General features: G+C 43.4%; 1 protein-coding gene across 5 annotated transcripts in view; it reads right to left on the bottom strand.

Moving 5' to 3' along the window:
• BPTF (bromodomain PHD finger transcription factor) overlaps window positions 1–21,583 on the bottom strand; it is a 1,855,127-nt gene that overhangs the window by 1,464,751 nt on the left and 368,793 nt on the right. For all 5 annotated transcript variants that reach the window (XR_013598794.1, XM_078654332.1, XM_078654328.1 and 2 more), the window contains exon 9: window positions 8,788–8,919. Coding sequence is in view for 4 of the 5 variants with exons in the window: in XM_078654332.1 (XP_078510458.1) it covers window positions 8,788–8,919 (132 nt within the window). In the remaining variant the exon portion in view is untranslated. The remainder of the gene's footprint in view (window positions 1–8,787; window positions 8,920–21,583) is intronic.

Genomic DNA, 21,583 nt, shown 5'->3' with positions numbered 1-21,583 from the left:
TGCTGTGTGGCAGCCTCTCAGACCAGACGTGGATTGTAGGTTAGGATTTCAGGGGGCATCTCTAAGATGCCCTCTCGTGCTTTTTACATTAAATCCCACACTGGCATCAGTGCGGGTTTAATGTGCTGAGAAGTTTGATACCAAACTTGTCAGTCTTCAGTGTAGCCATTATGGTGCTGTGGAGTTCGTAATGACAACCTTCCAGCACCATATACTCTCAATGGCCTCACTACACTTACAGTGCCCAGGAATGGCCCTGGGTACTGTAGGGGAACAGGGCTCATGCACCGGTGCCCACACCACTGGCATAGGGCACCCAGCTTAAGGGGTGACTGAGGTATGCCAGGGCAGTGGGTCTTGTGGGCATGGCACACTGGGATGTGCCATGTCGACTCTTTGTTTAGTACTGTACTTAGACACTCAGCCTGCAAAGGCAATGTGTGGGTGTTAGGGTACAGGACCCCTAAGGGTGGCACAATAAGTGCTGCAGCCCCTAGGGGTCTTCTCTGGTCACCATGCCCTGGGTACCTAGGGTACCATTTACTAGGGGCTAATAGGTGGCCAGTGATGCCAATTCGGATTTAGTTTCAACACAGTTTTAGGGAAGGAACACAGGCCCTGGGTATCTGGTTGGCAGGAGCCCAGGGCACACTCAGTCAAAGCACATCAGCATTTCAGCAAAAAGTGGGGGCATACCAATGCAAGAAAGATGGCACTTTCTCACACTCAGAGAAAAGCTACTTCGTGTTACTACTTCTTATCATATTCAAGGTTGAATCCTTATGCACTAATGAATAGCTTATTCTGTCTTCGCATGCCTTTCCTATATTGTAGCCCTGCTCCCGCACTAGAGAGCGTTAAGCTTGAACAAGACAACCTTGAAAATGTGATAACATGTACCCGTTCTGCAGGTGGCCTCTCATCCTTCTGTGCCTCCTTTGTCCATCAGTGCCTGAGTTGGAATATTAGATTCTGGGCGGGTCTTTAGGGGTGTTGGAAATGCATTTTATGTTTCACCAAGTGTTCTGAAGTCAGTCCCTCAGCAGCTATCTCGTGAGGCTGCTCAGACTGGACTCCGCTGCAGCCCAATACTAATAAATGACTTAGTTTGTATTCTCTAGTGTTTCACTGACTTCATTCCCTTTGGAAGGCTGAAAGGTGGTCGCGAGTGACCCGGGTGACCTGTTTCAGGTCACTTCCTTCAGTTGTCGCCCAAACAGGGACTCAATCAGGCTGACCCATGTTGGCCCGCGGAAGGGTGGGGAAGACGGGGCAAGTAGGGTCGTATGGGCAGATCAGGAATCCCTGCATGATAGAGCCTAGTACTCGCAGCTGCCCCGCCTGTCTGATCCGGCGGTGCCTCTCCTAGCGGTCATCCCAGCTGGGGTCCTGAAAGGCGAAACCCTTGGATATGACTGTTTGATCCGAAGAGTAGGCAGCGGAGAATAACTATGTTCGACTTGTGTGCACCAGGTGAGTTTGTCCTGTTCTTTGTGAATATGGCGCTATTTTGAATAATCTTGGGTATGGTCTGAAGATAATTTCTTGGCATACTTGAACTTTGTGGGTCTGTGGACCGTTTAGATACCGAGTGTCTGCGACCACTCTGCCAGGCAACATAATGAATTTGCTTACTCTTGAAAATGCCTGGGGCTTGAGCCTGTCTTTTTGGTGCAGTCTGAGGACTGACTCTTGGTTTCCTTTGTTTGATGCGGTCCGAGGACCAAAAAGAGGTATATTTGTTATTTATCTGTTACGAATAGTGAACGTGTCTTCTATTAAGATGCCTTGTTTGAGCAAATTGTGGTGTTTGGGGTGTCTTGTTCTGCTGAGGAACGACTGGAGGAAAGACAACCTGCACCTCCGGAAGGCACCCCAAACTTTAATATGTATGCCAAGCACGGCATTGGCCTTATTATGTTTAGTACATTATGGCACAAATATACGAGGGACAATGCCGAGCGGCAGTGGCTATGAACAGGTACCTTTGATGAACAAAAACTGAATTTCCTGCAGGATAAATTGTTTGCAAAATGAAGCAGGCAGTCAATGTTGGATTCTAATTAGGTATGGCAAAAGGAAGCTAGGCAAAGGCACATGAGAGCAGAAAAAGAGGCCCAGAGAGGGAAGATGCAGACAGTGACTCAAAGCAGTAGCGTATGATAGAGAAAATAGAAAAAAGTATAGAGAGCACGGATAGAAAGTTTTGAATGCAATGTGACAAAATCCTATGTCGCCCGAGAGGAAGGCGATACATTAGTGGAGGAGCTGTTAGATGCTCGACCTCCCCCTCTCTATGAGCCACAGAGAATATACCCGTTTGTCCCGACGCCTCAGTCTTCAGCCCCTCCTGCTTCCACCTCTGGTTCTTTTGATCTTGACCTGGCTGCTACGACACCTCCTGCACCTGGAAGAGGTGTGGCACAGCGGCCAGGGGACCTGACTCCGGACCATAGGGTTCATGGTTCGATCCCCGGCTTCGGCAGCAGGTTAGCCAAGCACCATGTGACTCTGGGCAATAGCTTGCTTAATCTTCCAGACGGCCCCCAGAGCTGGGACCCCTCTTTGGAGGCAACTGTGCGCTTTACAAATGCTGGCAGTTACATTTATATATTTATATTTCTTTCTCTAGCTTCACATGCTGCAGATGCTATGGCTGCAAGTCTCCCTGCTACGACTATTGTTTCCGCTTATGCTCTCTCTCCATCCCTCACACCCTCAACACAGCCATTAATAACGTTAGTGCCTGCCCCTTCATCTATTGTGTCTTCCTCAAATGTCTCTTACCCGACATTGCTGATTATTGGGAGGCCGGTGTGTGGACCAGACAAAAGGAAATTGGGCAGCAGCTCAACAACGAATGGGGCGTGTGCTGATTCAATCTCATGTGGGGAATGAGGAGAAAAAGATAGTGGCTGATCAGGCCACACAGTGGGCCCGGAATCTGATTTACAGCGTGGAGGATGTGTGGAGTGTGGTGAATGATTATGAGCCATTTGTGCAGCAGCATGCCCTCAAGCATATGTCGGCCACACTAATAGAGTTGTGGGAACAGTGTTTCAATAGTGTCGCACCTCAGGTAATATATGACATCCGGGACCGTGTGTATGCTGCTGACATCGCTCCTAACAACGCTTTTAGTAATATTGCCACACTGGTTATCGAGGTAGGTTAAAACAGAAAAACTCACCGACAGTGTCCCATTTTCCGGTGAGGGAATTACATCCTATTTTTCTCCCTGAGATACCGGAGCTGCGTAATCAGCATGATGCCGTTACCAGACAGTAGAGGCCTGCTTTCAAGAACAATGGGTTTACACTCCATGGAAAAGGAGTGAGATTTTAGCTCTCAAGGGTCAGTTGCCAGACCTTAGGAAACATCTGACTGCATACTACAAAGAATTGACAGAGGCCATCTCCTCAACAGTGATGATGTTGGCAGATATTAAGATGTATAAATGTTTGTTGGTACCAGTAGATATTTGGAGGCAGGTGCATACACAGGACCATGTTGTGGAGTTGGGTGGCACTTTGGACGAGATCAGGGCATGGGATAAAGAGAGGAAGCCTGGTGAGGAGCCTAGGGCTGAGATACTAGCTTTGCGGAGTCATATTATTACTTACATGCATTCCTTCATCCCACCTAGACGGGTTGATTTGGACAAGTTAGCATCATGTCGTCAGAAGAAAGATGAAAGTGTATCTGATTTCTTTACTAGGTTTGAAGGTGTGTTTTGGGATTTCAGTGGGCAGGATTTGTCAATGGAGGTAGGTCTCTCATTGTTTGTTAACAGATTTGTTATGAACCTGCTTCCTGAGATCGCAACTCGGTTACAGGCTTCAGAGAGCACTTGGACTAAATCCTCCCCTTCAGTGATTTTGTGTATGGCACAGTATTATGAGCATAGGGAAAATTAGGAAAAACAAAAGGCGGGGAAAAAGAATAGAGACGAAGGTGTTGATGCAGCAGGCAGCTAGCGGGAAAAACGGGGCCGTGGCACTGGTCTGGACCAACAGTTGCCCCACACTAGTAGAACTAGTGCACCTGTGGGCTGAACTAGTGTGCGTATTGTAAGAAGGAGAGAGGGACACTGGCGAAGTGAGTGCCTGGAGTTGTTACAGAAAGTTGCGGCCCCCAGAGGACGGGGTCCCCATGGACGGGTCGTGGTGGAGGTGGTCGTGATGAGGTTCAGGCAGGTGAGTCGTCGCTGAGTCGCACTAACCAGAAGTATTTTGATGACCCTCGAGGAAGACAGTACTATCACGATGATTATATCAACAAGGTGACAGGGATGTCTTACAGCTAGGACAGCCAGGGACAGGGTGAGGGGCCAGTTCATGTACCTGTAGATCAGCACGGTCCTTATGTCACAGCGGATTTGCACGGCTTGGATAAAAAATGTTGGTAGATACAGGTGCAATGAATAGCTCGGTTTCTCGTTTGCTGCTCCTCGGGGCAGCTCGGTCTGGCCAAAATAATGTTTCTTTCTAGTCGTGTTCTCCGGACAGGCAGAAGTTTCACACTTCATGTAAGTCGGTGCATGGAAATTTGGCACGACATCCGGGGCAGAGCTAGAAAGGAGTCAGTTCCATCGACTGCTAGTGCTGTTGGAGCAGGTAGGCCCGGCAGCCTGCCACGAGTTTTCCGATCGAAGTTGTATTGAGTTGAGACGATACACAAAGAGTGGGAAATCGCGATCAATAACAATACCGTCAAGGGTAGTGGATTGCGCATCGAAGGGGTCAGAGAAACGGTGCCGAACCAGAGCGCAGCAATACACATCCGAACCCGATGGAGTCAATGCCCATCGCGTAAAGGAGGAGTCACCTACCTCGTGACTGGAAAGACTTCTTCAAAGAAAAACAAAGTGAAAACATCGGACCCAACACTAGATGGCGAGCTATGCACAGCATGTGATCTACAGCTCACATGCCTCGAACATATTACTTTTTTGGAAAAAGTTTGAACATCCATCAAAGGGTTCATGGGTACGGAACCTTTGCCAAACATGACAACAGAGACGTTGCCATAGTTTAAAGGCTGACAAAAACGTTGAAAAGATTTGGTCACCTCTACTTATCCACTAACCCGATTGTCGGGTATTGGCACTTTGGGAGTTGGGCCAATAGAAATTGGTTGGCTACACCAAATATTGGTTAAAACTATAAGAAATTGGGTTATTAGTTGACAGGGGTACGTACCAACCTCAAGTAATAAGCACAATCCTTGTCAGGGTGAACCACTAAAGTCACTAATTAAATATGATGGCAATTCCCTGGTAGCCTTGGCACAGGGCTGCCAGGTTAAAAATTAATATCGGCATACAGGTTCGCCGTGTTCAGCTGTGCAATTGGTTGAGGTGAGATGTCGCCCCATTTTTCAAATGTCGTCTAGTAAATTCGGCGCCTTTTGGGCTTGGCACCGTTTCCGATTTGCACACAAGCTTGGAAATATATTTTGGATAAAGTTGGAGAAAAGTTTAAACAAATGGTGTGCACCCTATTCTGTCTATATAACCTTCATGCCTATTGCCCTACACAGGGATTGCACCCGAAAGACAATGAGAAGAAAAAGGAATATAATTGACAGTTAATCATTCCACACGAACGGATAATCATCGTGGTTCATATAGGAAGATGACGTTTAACATAAGAACATGGACTCCAAAAGATACTTGAATTGGACAGATATAGAACGTAGCAGCAGGAGTGAAACATGTGTTTGCGATTTTAAACCTGTCTTTCGAAAGAGAGTTGCCACAAACCAGTTGTATTATGGGTAATGAGGTTCACGTAACATCGGTAGCAGTTAATAGAAGTAACAGGGAGGGCATACTGGCGGAAAAAGAGTTTGGTTAGCCAATTGGAAGAGAGCATGAACATGGGTTTAAAAGGGAGGGTGGATACTTTGTTCGTTTGTAGGAAAATGACGATGGGAGTTTTGAGAGCTTTTTTGAAGCAGGTATGTGAAACTGGAGAAGGAGAAGTGCACGTATGGATACTAACTGAGAAAGGGGACGGGAAAAGAGAGGTTTTTTAAGAGTGGTGAATGGTATCACAGAAGTACGATAAATGAGAACATTGATATGGTTAATGAGGGAGGATGCACAGATCAGAAAGAACGTTACACAGACTGTTTGGTAGGAAGTATGGGCAGGAGACTGATGGAGAAAAGCGGGGTAATGACTAGGAACAAAGCTTGAAAATGTTTTCAATTGAAGCAATTGGCGCGCCAGCTGCACAGTGGAAGATGAAGCATGATGTTGCATGATAGGTTTATTTGTCTTTAAAGCAGGATGTGGTATATATTGCGGGTGGTGAGGACACTGCACTTATTATTGGAAAGGCACAAACATGATGTAAAATGCTAATTGGTGTCGTTTTATTGTTCATTCACAGTGACCCCCGACGAGGGGCATTAATAGCCCGAAATGCATTGGTTTTTTTTCATTGAATAAACGCTGCTTCTTATGAACCGTGCATTACTCATGTTCTTTCAAGAGGTCCGAATGGACACAGGTCGAACACAAGAAATTTGAAAATTGGCATGTCATATCCTACGTGTGGATTTTGAGCACTGTTGAAAAAGATAAGAAAATAAGACGTAAAAGATGGACTAAAAGAATACTGAGGGAAAAATTGGCATATGTACTAATATCGGCATACAGGTTAGCCGTGTTCAGCTGTGCAATTGGTTGGGGTGAGATGTCGCCCCATTTTTCAAAGGTTAAAATTAAAGGCAGTGCACAAAGTATTTATGCAGTACTAAAAAGTAACAAAGTTAAAACGCAAACAAATCAGAAATCCTTTTTCTCTACCAGTAATATCACTGTTAAGGCAAGAATGATGTATTTCCTTCCAAGAATTTTGTTTGGAACGGTTTGTCTGCCAGATATGCAAGATTATGGTTCTATGGGGCACCAAGTTAAGTTTCAGTCACCCTTCTTATACTACAAGGCAATAGAGGCTTCAAGCTCTGTTTTGGAATGATCCTGCTGCCATAAGGGTGATCTCCTTCAGCCACCAAAGATCTTGTAGTGATCTGATGGACTCGGCACAAAACAAATAAGATTTTGTCTCTCATTACCAAGATAGAGCTATACTTCTCTCATACATAGGCAAGGCCGGAGAACAATCAGTACACAAGAGGACATAGGCCTCTAGACTAGTGTTGAACTGAATTTTGCTGGGTCATAAAAGTCAGAGCAATAAATAAAGATGTCTTTAAATTCTGTATGTTATATGTTAAATTAGCCAGTGCCTCAAAGACATATAGGATGTTGTTTTTTGCAATACACAACAAAATGTAAATACCTGTAAATGAACTGTATGCACTTTTTTGTAATTCTGAAGAGTGCTGGAAACAGATTTAAATAGGATAAAAACAAATCAAGGCACTTTAATTGGTGATGTACAAATGATAAATATTCACAGAAACCAGATTTCCATACATCATTTGTGCGTTACATTGTTTTAACAGTAAAACTGTATATCTGTGCAAATGTGGTGGTCATTTCAATGGAAAATGTGCTGTCTGTAAATGACAATGCCTTACAACACTATGTTTTCGTTGCATTAAAAAATCCCCTCCTGGATCAAGTGGGTGGTAACATCTATAAGCGCCATCTCCTTCTGTTAGGCCTTGTTGTGGCCAAGAGGGATCTGGCGAGGGCCTGGAAGAGTGACCGCGCCCCCCCGCTTAACGCTTGGAAGGCGGGCTTAGACTTCCTCATGGGGCTGGAAAAGCCAGTGTTTGAAGCCAGGGGCTGCCCTCGGAAACATTACAAGATCTGGAAGCGGTGGGCGGACTGCAGAGACCTGACATTGGATCCTCCCGCTAAAACGGATGATGATCTGTCCGATGATTGAGATCTCGGGGCCTGGAAAGTTCCAAGACACTTAGTGTGTTTCCTCTTGTATACTGCAGCTGATTGTGACCACGTGCATCGGGTTGGGGTGGGATAAGGGGTGGGTAGTTGGGACTGTTGCAGTTGTGGGGGGGATAATGGGGCGGGTAGGGGTTAGTCAAAGGTTTGAGCCATACGTATATTCTGCTGTAATTTGCATATTGACGTGCTCTCCTGCTCTTGGAGAGCTGTACACTTGATTTGCTTGAACTTCTAATAAATACAGTTTTGAAAAAAAAAAAAAAATCCCCTCACCTTATGTCCATTAAAGGGAGGTGGGTTGTTTTAAAAAGTGGGTTGTGGTTCGAAAAAGTTGGCGAACCACTGCTTAAGACAGCTAGTATCACCATGCCTATAGTGAATATCAAATGCTGAAATCAAGAAGCAGCTTGATAAAGGTTGGATGCCATGGAGCTACTTAAAACTTTTCCCACCATCACCAAAGGTTCTCTTCCTCTTCCTCTCAACGCCCACAGACATGCAATAAGAGGCTCTTTAGATCCCTTTTGCCTATACCTACCCCGCCCCCCACTCCCTAAAAGTTGAAAGTTATAAACTCTGAAGTTAAAGCCGGCTGGCTAGGAATAGGCCATAGCCCTAGGGAAACAGGGCAAGCAAAAAAGCTTATCCAGTGAAATTGAGCAAGAACTACTTTCAAAACAGTCAAACAATAGATAACTTGTGTGCGGGCAATGTTTACTTCAGGAAAAAAGCACATAAAACAGAAGGTCAGCTTAAGAATGACATGGCTGAAGTTTATGATTATTGTTATAAGGTTCAAACATAGCAAGTGGTCAGTTAAATAGACATGATCATATTTTAAATAAAGGCTATTTAAAAAAGGCAGTTACAACAGGAAACAAAATATAGAAAAGCTTTACCTTGTATGTCCCAGGGAGTCCCGCCAGATTGGCAACATGACAACTGATTTAATAGCACACTCCAATATTGCAAGTGCCAATGCAAATTCTCTAGGTTTACTACACAATTGAACTGCTTTAATCCAGTTAGACCTACAAGATATTCAAAACAATTTAATAAGGAACAATCAATTATTTCTAAATACAATACAGTTATTCAAAAAGTAACAGTGGCAATCTTAAACATTACAGTAAACACATGAATGGTCAGTCAACACCTTCCACTATTTTAACAGAGTCAAACAGTCAAACAAAAACCAAGCAAAATGGGTTAGTCACATAAAACTATCACTAGCCACCTAGAATTCAAAGTAAAACACCAGCAGTAAAATTCTTAAAGGAATATAAATGCATTTAAAATGGTCTACTTCTTTGAGCTTTTGCCAATACAATGTATATGCCATTTAGTTGGGTATTGCTGTAGTATGGGGACATTAAGGCACTACTCATTACGTTCTACCTCTCCATCCAGGATAGAATTAGGATAGACGATAGAAAGCGTACATTTCAAGAGTATAAGAAAGAAAATGTAGCTACAAAGTTCAGATAATGTGATGTGTATTATGACAAGCAATACAAGCTACTCAAATTGAAAAAATAATACTGCTGATGCCCTTTATTAAATAGCTAAAAATACATCCTTAAAAGAGACACCCAGGTAAAAGAAACTCCAGTCTTCTTTTACCCAATTCAGCATCAACAGTCACCACCAACAAAGATTCAAGGAAGTTCTTCTGTTTTGAATATATTTGGGTTAGGGGATTCACTGGGATGTCAGTCACTAGACAGCACCTTAAAGTTGCTCTTATGAGAGAAGAATTTAGGTACTTGCCTGTAACTCCAGTTCTCCAATGTTGCCATCTTTTATATATTTACATGCTTCATTCCCCCTCAGGCTGGGAATCCTCTGCACGTTAAAATAGCAGTATACAGTGTAACAATATACATCATACAGTATATAATGTAAAATATCCATAGGCCTCAAACAACATAGCATGTTTAGTAACACATCCACCTCATTTGGATGAACCCAAACGTCAGCCAATGAGGTGAAAGCTTAAGCACACCTACTCCCACTAGACGCCACCACTGCTCAGATTTCAAAGCACAAGTTTATGAGAATAGAATACAATGAGCCTCTGACCAGGGAGGAGGGAGGGTCCCATGTGAAAATATAAAAGATGACAATGTTGGAGAAGTAGCTTTAAAGGCAAGTCAATTTTATATGTTCACATGTTTAAATTAGAATAGCAAGCAGTACACATTATAGAAAAGTACAAAGTGAGAAGAAAGCTCACCTCTAATGAAACAAGTTTCTCGGAAGTGCCTGTCCCACTACTGCATCAGCCTCTGCATCCACATCTAGGAAGATTGCAATTGTTTATCTACATTTTGTTCAATACCCTGGGGATCAGGAGGAAAGGCGTAAGCAAATATTTTGGACCAACTGGTCGAAAGAACATTGCCCATCGTCCCTGGATGCCAAATCCTGCTTTTGAAGGACAGGCATTTTTTGTTCTCTGGAGAGCAAACATTGATTGTGGGGTGACCCCACTGATTGAAGATGTAATCCACCTGTTTCTGTTCCAATTACCATTCATGATAACCCATTATTAGTCGACTGAGCGCAGCCGCCTGATCGTTTTGGAAGCCTGGTATATGTACCACTACATTGTATATCCTGTGAAGAAATCTCCCAGTTCAACAGCATCTGAGCTTCTTCAGAAAGGATCTTGGAACTTTTCCCTCCCTGCTTGGCTATGTAGAACATGGGTTTTGTGTTGTCTGTTCGGATTACGAACGGCTGACCTGTCAATGTGGGGAGGAGCGCCATAAGCCTAGTCATATGGCGCAGTATTCCAACACAATGATGCGGAGCTTTTTCTCTGCATCTGACCAGAGGCCTCTGGTAGAAAGATTCTGCAGGTGGGCTCCCCATTCGTTCATGGGCACATCCATGGTGAGTAATAACCTTTTAATTATTGGTAGAAAAGAAAGACCTGTATTCAGGTTTTCTGGAATTCTCCACCAGATCAGATTCAAGTGCCTTCTGACATGGACAATATCTTCCCTTGAGCCTTCCACCTTCTTCCATTGCAAATCCAGCTCGTGCTGAACAGGTCTCAGAAGAAGCCTGCAAAATGGAATGAGACATGAGTATCTGTTCTTGGCATGTAGAGCTGTAGATTCACATACTATGCATACTCCTGCCATCTAGTGTTGGGTCCCGATGTTTGAAAGTTATTTTTCTTCGAAGAAGTCTTTTCCAGTCACAAGGCAAGGCCTTCTTTTGGTGATAGTGCGCATGGGCCTCGACTCAATTGTTAGATTGTTTTCCCGCAAGAGGGTGATAATGGAGTAAGTAAGTGTAGTGATGTCCATGTGTATATAATGTGAATAATAATAACTGCAACAACCAGAGAACAGATGTTTACAGGGTAAGTAACAAGTCGTTCGAGGCATATGTGCTATAGATACACATGCTCTGCGTAGACTGCAAAGCAGTACTTCTCCCAGAGCGGTGGCTAACCAGTGGATGCTACAGTTGTTTGAAAGTTTTTTTTAGCACTTCTTGTCCTACATTAGCTCATTGACGTGCTAATACATCCACACAATTGTGTTTTGTAAATGTGTGTGGAGTAGACCATGTAGCTGCCCTACATATATCAGTTACAGGAATGTTAACTAAAAAGGCCATTGATGCTCTTATTTTGTGAGTAGAATGTGATCTAGGAGGTACTGTTAAAGTTCTTTTAGCTTTAACATAGCATGTTTGAATACATTTGCCAATCCATCTTGAAAAACTGGATTTTGAGATAGCTTTTTTTCCCTGTATGAGGTGGAGAAAAGGCAACAAAAAGCAGTTTTGTGAAAAAATTGTGTCTAGTCAATGTAGTATAATAGTACTCTTTCTACCATCAAGTGCATGTAGAGCACTTTCTGCTACTGAATCTTATGGAAGAAATTTTGGATTTGTACGAAGAGCTATTGTATCTTTATGAAGTTAAAAGTAGGGTTCTTCTAAGATTAATGTCTGTAACTCACTAATGCGTCTTAGTGAAGTGATAACTATTAAGAAGGCAACATCCCATGAAAGAAATTGTAATTCACAATTGTCTAATGTTTCAAAAGGTGGGCCCATAAGTCTTGTAAGGTTCCAGATGGGTGCAAGTGGTACCTTGGTTGATATAATTATTTTAAGGCCTTCCATAAAGGCTTTGATGATGGGTACTTTGAATAAAGATAAATGTTGTCTGTTTTAGAGATACGCAGCTACTGCTGCAAGTGTGGTCGAATAGATGTGTAGGCTAAACCTGAGTGTTGTCGATGCAAAAGATAAGCAATAATATTTTGTATAGATGCATCTAGACGATCAATTGAATTATTATTATAATATATGATAAATCTTTTCCACTTTGCCGCATAACATGCTCTAGTGGTAGGTTTTCTTGCTTCTCTAAGGATTGTCATGCAATCTGGTGGTAGGATTAGATAACCAAACTCTATGACTTCAGGAGCCAAATCGCAAGGTTGTGGTATTTGGGATTTTAATTATTAATTTTTCCACGGTTCTGTGTAAGAAAAGTTGGTGTTCTGTAAAGCTTCTGATGTGGAACCACTGACAATTCCAACAGTGTTGTGAACCATGGCTGACGAGCCCATGTTGGAGCTACAAGAATTAGTGTGAGAGATGTCTGCCTGAGTTTCCGAACCAGAAATGGAAGGAGAGGGAGAGGTGGAAAAGCGTAAGCAAATATCCTTGACCAGTTCATCCATAGGGTATTGCCTTTGGATAGAGGGTGTAGGCACCTGGAGGCGAAGTCTAGGCATTGTGAGTTCTGTGCTTTGGCAAAGAAGCCTATTGGTGGAAATCCCCATTTTTGAAAGTACAGAAGGAGAACTTGTGGGTGAAGTTCCCATTCGAGTATTTGTTGTTTCTTTCTGCGGAGGAAATCGGCAAATTTGTTGTCTGTGCCTGGACGGTGTTCTGCTAGTAGATGGATTTTGTGATGAATTGCCCAACGCCAATGGTCTGAGAGATGCATGACCGTTAAAGAGTGTGTGTGTATGTGTGTGTGTGTGTGCCCTCCCCCCGCCTCCGGTTTTTGTATATAATACATTGTTATCATTTTGTCCGTCCGGATTAAGATAACTTTCTTTACCAGGTGAGGTAGAAAACCTCTTAATGCTAGTTGAACTGCTTGTAGCTCTAGGTAGTTGATGTGATAGTTCTGTTTGGAGTCCCAAAGGCCCTGAACTGAGTGTTGTAAATGTACCCCCTCTCCTCCCCCCCCCCACCCTGTGAGAGATGTGTCTGTTGTGGGCACTACTTGTGAAATAGGGTTGATGAATGACAGCCCTTTTCACTAATTTTGTGTGGTCCACCACTGCAAAGAGCGATGAGTGCTGCTGTCTACCAATACTAGATCTGTAATCTGACCATGTGATTGATTCCACTGACGTGCTAAGCATCCTTGTAGAGGGTGCATGTTTAATCTTGAATGAGGCACTATAGCAATACATGAGGCCATCATCCCTAGTAGCTGAATGAATGTTCTGGCTGAGAGATACTGGCTAACTTGAAACTGTGTTGACAGTCTGCAAATGTAGAATCCTGATTGCACTGGGATATGCTAGAGCCATGTGAGTGTTTAAAATGGCTCCTAGATATGGTTGTGTTTGATTAGGCTGAAGATGGGATTTTTCAATATTGACTGTGAATCCCAACTGATGTAGAAGGTTGACGGTTATTTGAGTGTGATGCACACACTTGCGATGTGTGTTGGCTTTTAAAGCCAATCGTCTAAGTATGGAAAGACGTGTATTTGTTGGCTTCTTAGATGTGCTGCTACTACTGCTAAGCACTTGGTAAATACTCTGGGTGCAGTGGTTACTCCAAACGGCAGCAATTTGAACTGATAATGATTTTTCCCTATCCAAATCTGAGGTATTTGCGATGTGCTGGGTGAATGGGTATATGAAAATGCGTCCTTTACGTCTAGTGTAGACAAAGTCTCCTTGCTGCAAAAGTGGAAGTACATGTTGTAGAGTGAGTGAGTGGTGGAAGTGTTCTGATAATATGTATAGGTTTAAATGTCTGAGATACAATATTGGTCTTAACAAACCGTGTTTTATGGGAATTAGGAAGTATAATGCATATACTCCTGTTCCTTGGTGTTGTAATGGAATGAGTTCTATAGCTCCTTTTGTTAGAAGAGCATGTACCTCTTTATTGAGTAGATATTTGTATTCCAAAAACAGTTTGTGAATACAAGGGGGGATGTTGGGATGGTTGCTTGCGAGTTCCAAGCAATAACCATGTTGGATAATATCCAATACCCATTTGTCTGTTATTGACTGCCAAATGGGTAGGAATTGATGTAATCTTCCCCCTACAGGTGATAAATGTTTGGGAGGTATTCCTATCAAGTCAATGTTTGTTAGTAGAGGGTGGGGTACGTGAGGGTGTTCCTCTACCTCTTCCTTTGAAATTGTTACCTCTGTATCTACCTCTATAAAATCCTCTAGAGGGGAAGGAGTGTGCTTGTGCTTTATATGAAGATATGTTGGCATCTGTGGTGTTATTTTTGGAACCTCCTCTGTATAAGGAGTGACAAAAGGAACCTCTGTTAGATGGAGGGCTGACGGGCTCCTATTGACTTCGCCACTTCGGTGTCTTTTTTCATTTTCTCTAGCGATTGGTCTATCTGAGGCTCAAAAAGGTGTTCTTTGTCAAATGGTCAATTGAATATAGTTTGTTGAACTTCTGGTTTGAAACCAGGCATTCAGAGCCATGCATGTCTCCTTAGTAAAATGCTGGTGTTGAATCCTCTAGCTCCAGTATCTGCATGAATTAGAAATAAGCTTGCCTTCTTGCACAATTTCTTGGCCTTTTTTCCTGTGTTCTTCTGGAAGATATTGTAATAATTCTTCCGTCTCATTCCAATGTGCCCTATCATACCTAGACAAAAGCCCTTGAGTGTTGGCTATGCGCCAATGTTTGGCTAATTGAGCAACAACTCTTTCCACAAGCCTCTATTAATTTTGATTCCTTATCAGGAGGAAGTGCCTCTCCTGAGCTTTGTGAATTTGCTCTTTTACGTGCGCTTGAAACTACTAAGGAATCTAGAGGTAACTGACCCTTAACGAAAAAGGGATCAAATGGAGGGGCTTTATATTTTTTACCGACCTAGGTGTAAGTATACGTGACCCAACAGGATCTTTAAAGATTTTGTCTGCATACATCATTCCCTTTAACATGGGCAAAGATTAGGGTGTTCGGAGTCTATTTCATAAAGTTTCAAACAGGAAATCTTCTTTAGGTCTTCATGTAAAGTGGCCCCGTGCTAAGTGGCAGCTCTCGTAATTAATTCCCGATATGCATTATCATCATCAGGAGGGGAAGGTTTGGATGGATATAGATCAGGATCTATGTCCCCTGGTGATCTATGTAATAGTCGTCCCATGGGTCAGGTATCTGATTATCAGTGTCCTCATTATCAGCTGTATCTGGATCTATTTCAGGAGACCCTGAAGATGTAATATGTTAAGGTTCTAAGACTGGTCTGACAGGTACTGGTAAAGAGGGTGGAGTAGCTGGAGGAATGTTAATAGGACTAGTAGTCATTTCTTCTTCTGAGGTATTCTATAATCAGTGTCTATTTTCCTTTTGGACGGTGGTATCACTGGCATAGTGGAAATGTGTCCAGTTTTAGAGTTAATAAAGTGTCTTTTGTTTGGGATCCAGCTTGTGCTGCATTTTCTCTAGAATCAGCTCAGGTTGCTTCAAAAGAGCATCTTTCTGTTTAGATGGCAACATTTTTGGTGCTGAGCTGGATTTGTCCTTTTTATCTTTCGATGCTGAATGTTTGGGAATCGAGGGGGTATCATTTCAGTTAGATCCCAAAGTGGAGGGCTTCACTTTCTGCTTTAGTGCCGAGCCTGAGGGGGGGTTTTGAAATCAGAGTCTCGGTGCCTACCATGACTGATGGCAGTCATATTCAGGATTTCTCTTCAGTCAATCGTTACTGCCTTATTTTCTCTAGGATCAGGTTATCCTTTGACTTCTAAGATTCCAGTGCTTAGCATGATTTACCAGTGTTGTGTAAGATAACCGCCCTTGCATCTCTGATGCTTAAGCGAAGTACGCGATGATATAATCATGTTGAGTGAAATTCAAGATTGAGCCCTCTCTTGTCATTATATCTTGTTGATTGATTTCTAAATATTAAGGAAAGCTGCGCCAACAAAGAATTATATTTACTGCGCTCTGACGAAGGAACTGTGGACACGGGTCCTTTTCCGAAACGCGCGTCGGCGCCTTCTTTTGTTGTAATGCTGTGTGTGTATTTTTTTGTACTATTATCACTGTGATATCTTGTCTCAATTGCTTCACTGTGGTTTAGTGGTGTATGGTATGTTTGATGAATGTGAGGATGTGTGGTGTTATTAGATGAATGAATGAATGATATTTGGTTTTTGGGGGGGTTTGTGTATATAAAATATGTAAATTAAGAAATTGTATATATAGAATGAAAATTTGGATGAAACCATTTTTGTTATGATTATATCTTTCATGTCTAATAATAAAAAATTATGTTTTTAAAATAACTTTGTGCTTTGGGACAATGTTGATGTATATTAAATGAAGGATATACTACCTATGTATTACTGTGTTACCTAGGAGAGGTTTGTTCTTGGTCTAGTGGTGGCCCAGTAGCCTTTGGCTTGGTCGGAGTGGGTTTGGTGAGCAAAGATGCTTTGTTACTCACGGCAACCTGTGCAGATGGAACGTGATGGGACTCAAACTCAATTTCCAAATCTGCATCGGAGTCCTGGACGGAAAAGGACTCTTCCTCTTACGCCGCTTTCATCTCTTCTTGTTCGAAATGTTCACCAAAGATATCGGGAGTGTCATTGGTAATCTGACGCTGCTTGTCTCTGCGTCGAGCAAGCGAGTTTTGAAGAGTCTTTTTGGAACGGAACGACCGACAGGCGTCGTAGTTTTCTTCTTAATGCTCCGGAGACAGACAAAGGTTACAGATCGGTCCGCGGGTATTTGGAATGGCACCGAGGACAGAACTGGAATGGCATCCGCTCCATCGGAAGAAAGCTCGATGCAGGATCTTCGAGTGGAAACAGGAGAGGAGCTAGACCGGAAGGCCGCAGTAAGAGTTTTCTATGGATAATGAAAGTTTTCATAAGTTCTTCGACACGCAGAAGATGGTAACACGATCGAAAACAATACTGACGAGCGCAGAGTGAATTGGAACCAAAGGGATCCCGATTTACTGTTTCAAATCAGAGTGTAGCAATTCATGTCCGAACACAATGGTGGAAAAAACAATCTAACAAAGGAGTCGATGCCTATGGGCAATATCACAGAAAGGAGGAGTCAATTTGTCTCGTGACTGGAAAACACTTCTTTGAAGAAAAACAACTTGCAAACATCCGGAACAAACACTAGGTGGTAGGACTATGCAAATCATGTGTATCTACAGCACACATGCCTCGAACACATAATATCATACCCATCAGGAACTGGTATTGCCTTACTTAGTTTGATAGATTCCCGGCAATAGTCTTTGGGATTGCCTGTAATTTTCTCACTCTTTCTGCCGATGGAAAGGCTTTTCCCAACTGAGTGTCAAGTACTGCACCTAGAAATTGAATCTTTGTTTGGGGTATCAACAATGATTTCTCCCTGTTCAAAAATAAAACTAATCTACGGAAGAGATTGATGTAAGCATTCGTAGGCACTTTTGCTTGGTCTCTGGATGGCGCTGTGACTAAACAGTCGTCCAGATATGGGAACACCTGGTAGCCTTCTCTCCAGAGAAAAGCAGCAACTGGAGCAAGACATTTGGTGAATATTCTCGGCGCTGATTTGATCCCAAAAAGGAGCGCCTTGAACTGGTTGTGCTGACCCACTACTGAAAATCAAAAGTACTTAGTGTTTTTGATGAATGGGTATGTGTAAGAAAGCATACCGAAGGTCCAGGGAGGACAAAAATCCCCTTCCTGCATCATTAGGACAACGTTTTGCAGAGAAAGCATCCAACGGGGAGAGGGGTTGGCCTAACGGCTAAGGCGCTCGACCTCGGACCTGGGGATCTGGGTTCGAGTCTCGGTAACGACGCCAAAAACCCCCTGTGATTCTGGGCAAATCACTTAATCTCCCCGTGCCTAAAAAAATGAAAGTGTGTGTCCTCATGTAACGTAACTGGTGCTATGTAAAGCGCTCTGATAACTGATTCGGTTCGGTTCTAGTTCGCGCTATATAAAACTCTGCAAAAAAAAAAAACATGACTGTTTAGAAATTTGTCCAGCTCTCTAATGTCGAGTTTCGGCCTTCATTGACCGGTCTTTTTTTAGGGCGAACCTGGAATAGAAGCTTTGATTCCTTTGTGACTCGGGGACAATTTCTACAAGTACCTTGGAAAAAAGCATGAGAATTTCCAATTTCATTTCCTTCAAATAAAGAGGATGTTCCTTTCTTGGTGGACACACTGGGGGGTCTCTGGATGAACTCCAACATGGGGCCTGACTGGACAATTTGTAACACCTGTTGGTCTGAGGTTATATTCTTCCATTCTTCCAATTGAAAAAAACGGACCACAAGATTCAACCTGCAGCTGGTGGGTTCCCGAGATGGAGTAGAGAGTAATAATTCAGTACTTTTCCTTGAGAGCTGGCTAACGGAGAAACTGGACGGCCCGCTTTCTCCCTGTTTTATGACTGAGAAAGATCTCACCGAGCCCTTGTTGTGAGACCACCCCCAGATGTGCTGCCTTGCACATTGATTGCAAATGTCCTTAACTATCTTATTCTCAGGGTTGCCAGAACATGATTAGACAGGACATAAAATTCCACAAAATCTGGATATTCCCAGATTACACTGAACTAGTACAACAATGATGAACCTTTGACTAAGTGAACCGGAAAGTGGAGGTTAGTGGCCTATGCTATAGGCTTATGTTCCCCATGAAACTGAAGCTACTCCTCAATAAGAAAGTTTACTCCTTTGTGTCCCTTGAGCAAGGTGCACCCTCCCAAACCCCAATTATACCCCCAACCCCTGACCAGGAAACCATTGGCAAATTACCAGCAACAGCCACCTCATAGCGACTTACTGGTCTCAGAAAACAGGGGATCCCCTGCAGGCACCGGACGCGACCAAGGCATCTACGCACATAGGAGCAAAAATAAGACAGCAGCAGAGCCTGTCCTTCCGAGGTGCAGTCTCTGAGCGAGAGATGGACACTGGGCGGACTTCCATCTGAACCAAGAACTAATGGATTAGATACTGCAGGAGCGCTGACAGGTGATGCATCTCGATACCCCCTGTTGTCTATGACCCAGAGGTGGGTCACTGATGACTACATGAGGCTAGGCCAACTGACGATCACTTAATACTTTAATTTATTGTCCTTTGCCTCTCAGCATAAGAGGACCATCCAGATCTACAGTCTTTTGTTGAACCACCATGTGGTTGAGAAAGGCTGTTAGCCATCATTCGACTCCCGAATGCTATTGCGGCACCCGCATGAACTACACTAATACATTAAACTTTTTGCATTCAGATGGAGAGAATCAACCTTGCAGTATGCAGCGCGCCAATCCCACTCCGTCCCTTCCAATACATAATTGCCCCTCTACCCTACTCCCTGGCTCCTGCACCCTGGATTCATCCTTGCCCTGTATTTTTTATCCCTTTACTCAATTGTTCAAGTTTATGAGTTCAGGGTGACAGAAGCTTTTAAACTGGAAGTGGGGGATGGGGGACAATGCTGGATGATTGGGGTCTTGTGCTTTACATTGTGGTTTACTTGTTCACGCAAGCACTTATGGCATGCATACAGGTAACATCCACACATTTCCCTTAGTCGGGAATGACTACAGACTCATTAAGTGACTCTCAACAGGACTATCTAATATTATAATAGATTGTTAACGGAATTTACCACAAAATTAAATGGGGTAAGTCATGTTATATGTTAAACTCCATCATCACAAATGAGGCAAGAAATGCATTTAATGGGCACTAGATGCCAGTTCCTAGGGCGAAGGTCTACTCAATAGAGTTTACCATTCGGGGGCTTCTGTAACAATCTACTGGACAAGATCTCAGTGTCCATTAGTAGTTCACCCAATTTCTCAATCAGGGGCAACCTTAATATACATCTTGATGAGGTGGACAACGCTTCCTCTCAGTGTCTGCTGGACACTCTTGGAGTAGTGCACCTGGAGCAAATTGTGACTGGCCACACACATATAGCAGGGCACTTATTAGATCACTTTTTTACTAACCTCAGCAACATTAGGTACGACCATCCTAGCTTTGACCCATGGACAGATCATGCCCTGCTCCCTTTTGTCTGGGCTCCTAGAGACCAAAATCATCCCATAGCTAGTCTATCTAATAAAGTCAGCCGAACTTGGTCGAGGCTGTCAGTGGAGGACTGGGAGGCTGCCTTGTTATGGTCCCCCCCCCCCCCCCCGCCCCTCACGATAACCCTGTTGTTGCCAATGAGGCCTTTAATGAGTGGCTTACTTCTACATTGGATGCCACTCTTCCAAAAAAAGTGGTTCAACATAGGACCGGCCCTAACAAACAGCCTTGGTATTCTAGAGAACTCAAGGAGCAAAAACAGCGCTGTAAAAGAGCGGAGAGGAAGTGGAGGAAAGATTTTGCAACTGCCTCCAAAAATGAATACAGGTTAGAGTTAAGGGCATATAAAAAACAACTAAAAATTGCTCAGTCGGCGTACTATCAGGTTAAAATTACCGAAGCAGCAAATAGGCCAAGAGAAATCTCTAAAATATTTCAAGCCCTGGTCACTCCCCCCTCGGCCACTATGGTCTCCCCTAATCCCCAGAAAAGATGTGACGATTTGGCCGCTTTCTTTGCTGCCAAGGTGTCTGTAATCTATGCAGGCTTTGAGTCTTCCAGACTGACCTCTGACTCCACGGAAAGCCTGGCTGGGATTCTAGAAGAGGTTCCTTTTGATGCCTCCGAAAGTCTCAACGCCTTTCGACCACTCGACCTGGCTACTGTGGAAAGACTCCTCGATGGCCTCAAATCGGATTCACCCCTGGATGCTGCGCCTCCTGCAGCTCTTAAACAGGTTTCAGGGACGGTGTGCCCTGTTATTATGCAAGCGGAAGCGGGAAGCTGTTAGACGCGACTGGGCTCTTCAGAAATAAGGTATCACCCTTGATAAAATTGAAAACGAACTTACCCCAACCTGATGCAGAATCTGACACACAGAATTGGATATCATTGAGATATCTCATATATGGCACACCCATTGCAGGTGTTACCTACAACATCAAACGTTTTAAACTCTATTACTGCGCGCTACATACTGCGCATTCCCGACCACTACAAGTGTGCCCGGCTGGGTCACTTGTAAGTGTTTGAATCTTTTTCCTTTCACCACGCATGGGTGATCATAGGAATAGAAACCAGATGTCCTATAATTTCCTGTCCTGACGAGACCCCAATCCCATAGGGTCGAAACGCCGTCGACGCCCACGTGAAAAAGAACCCTTAAAAGAGAGTGCCTATGATTGTGTAGATTCACTCATTATATTTATAGTAATTTTTCTGGGTCTTTTTCCAAAATATATATATTCAGTGACGCCCACGTGAAAAAGAACCCTTAAAAGAGAGTGCCTATGATTGTGTAGATTCACTCATTATATTTATAGTAATTTTTCTGGGTCTTTTTCCAAAATATATATATTCAGTGAC

The sequence above is a fragment of the Lissotriton helveticus genome, chromosome 7 (genome assembly GCF_964261635.1).
Source record: "Lissotriton helveticus chromosome 7, aLisHel1.1, whole genome shotgun sequence".
In the NCBI taxonomy this organism is placed as follows: Eukaryota; Metazoa; Chordata; class Amphibia; order Caudata; family Salamandridae; genus Lissotriton; species Lissotriton helveticus.
This window is presented reverse-complemented; position numbering and strand designations above follow the sequence as displayed.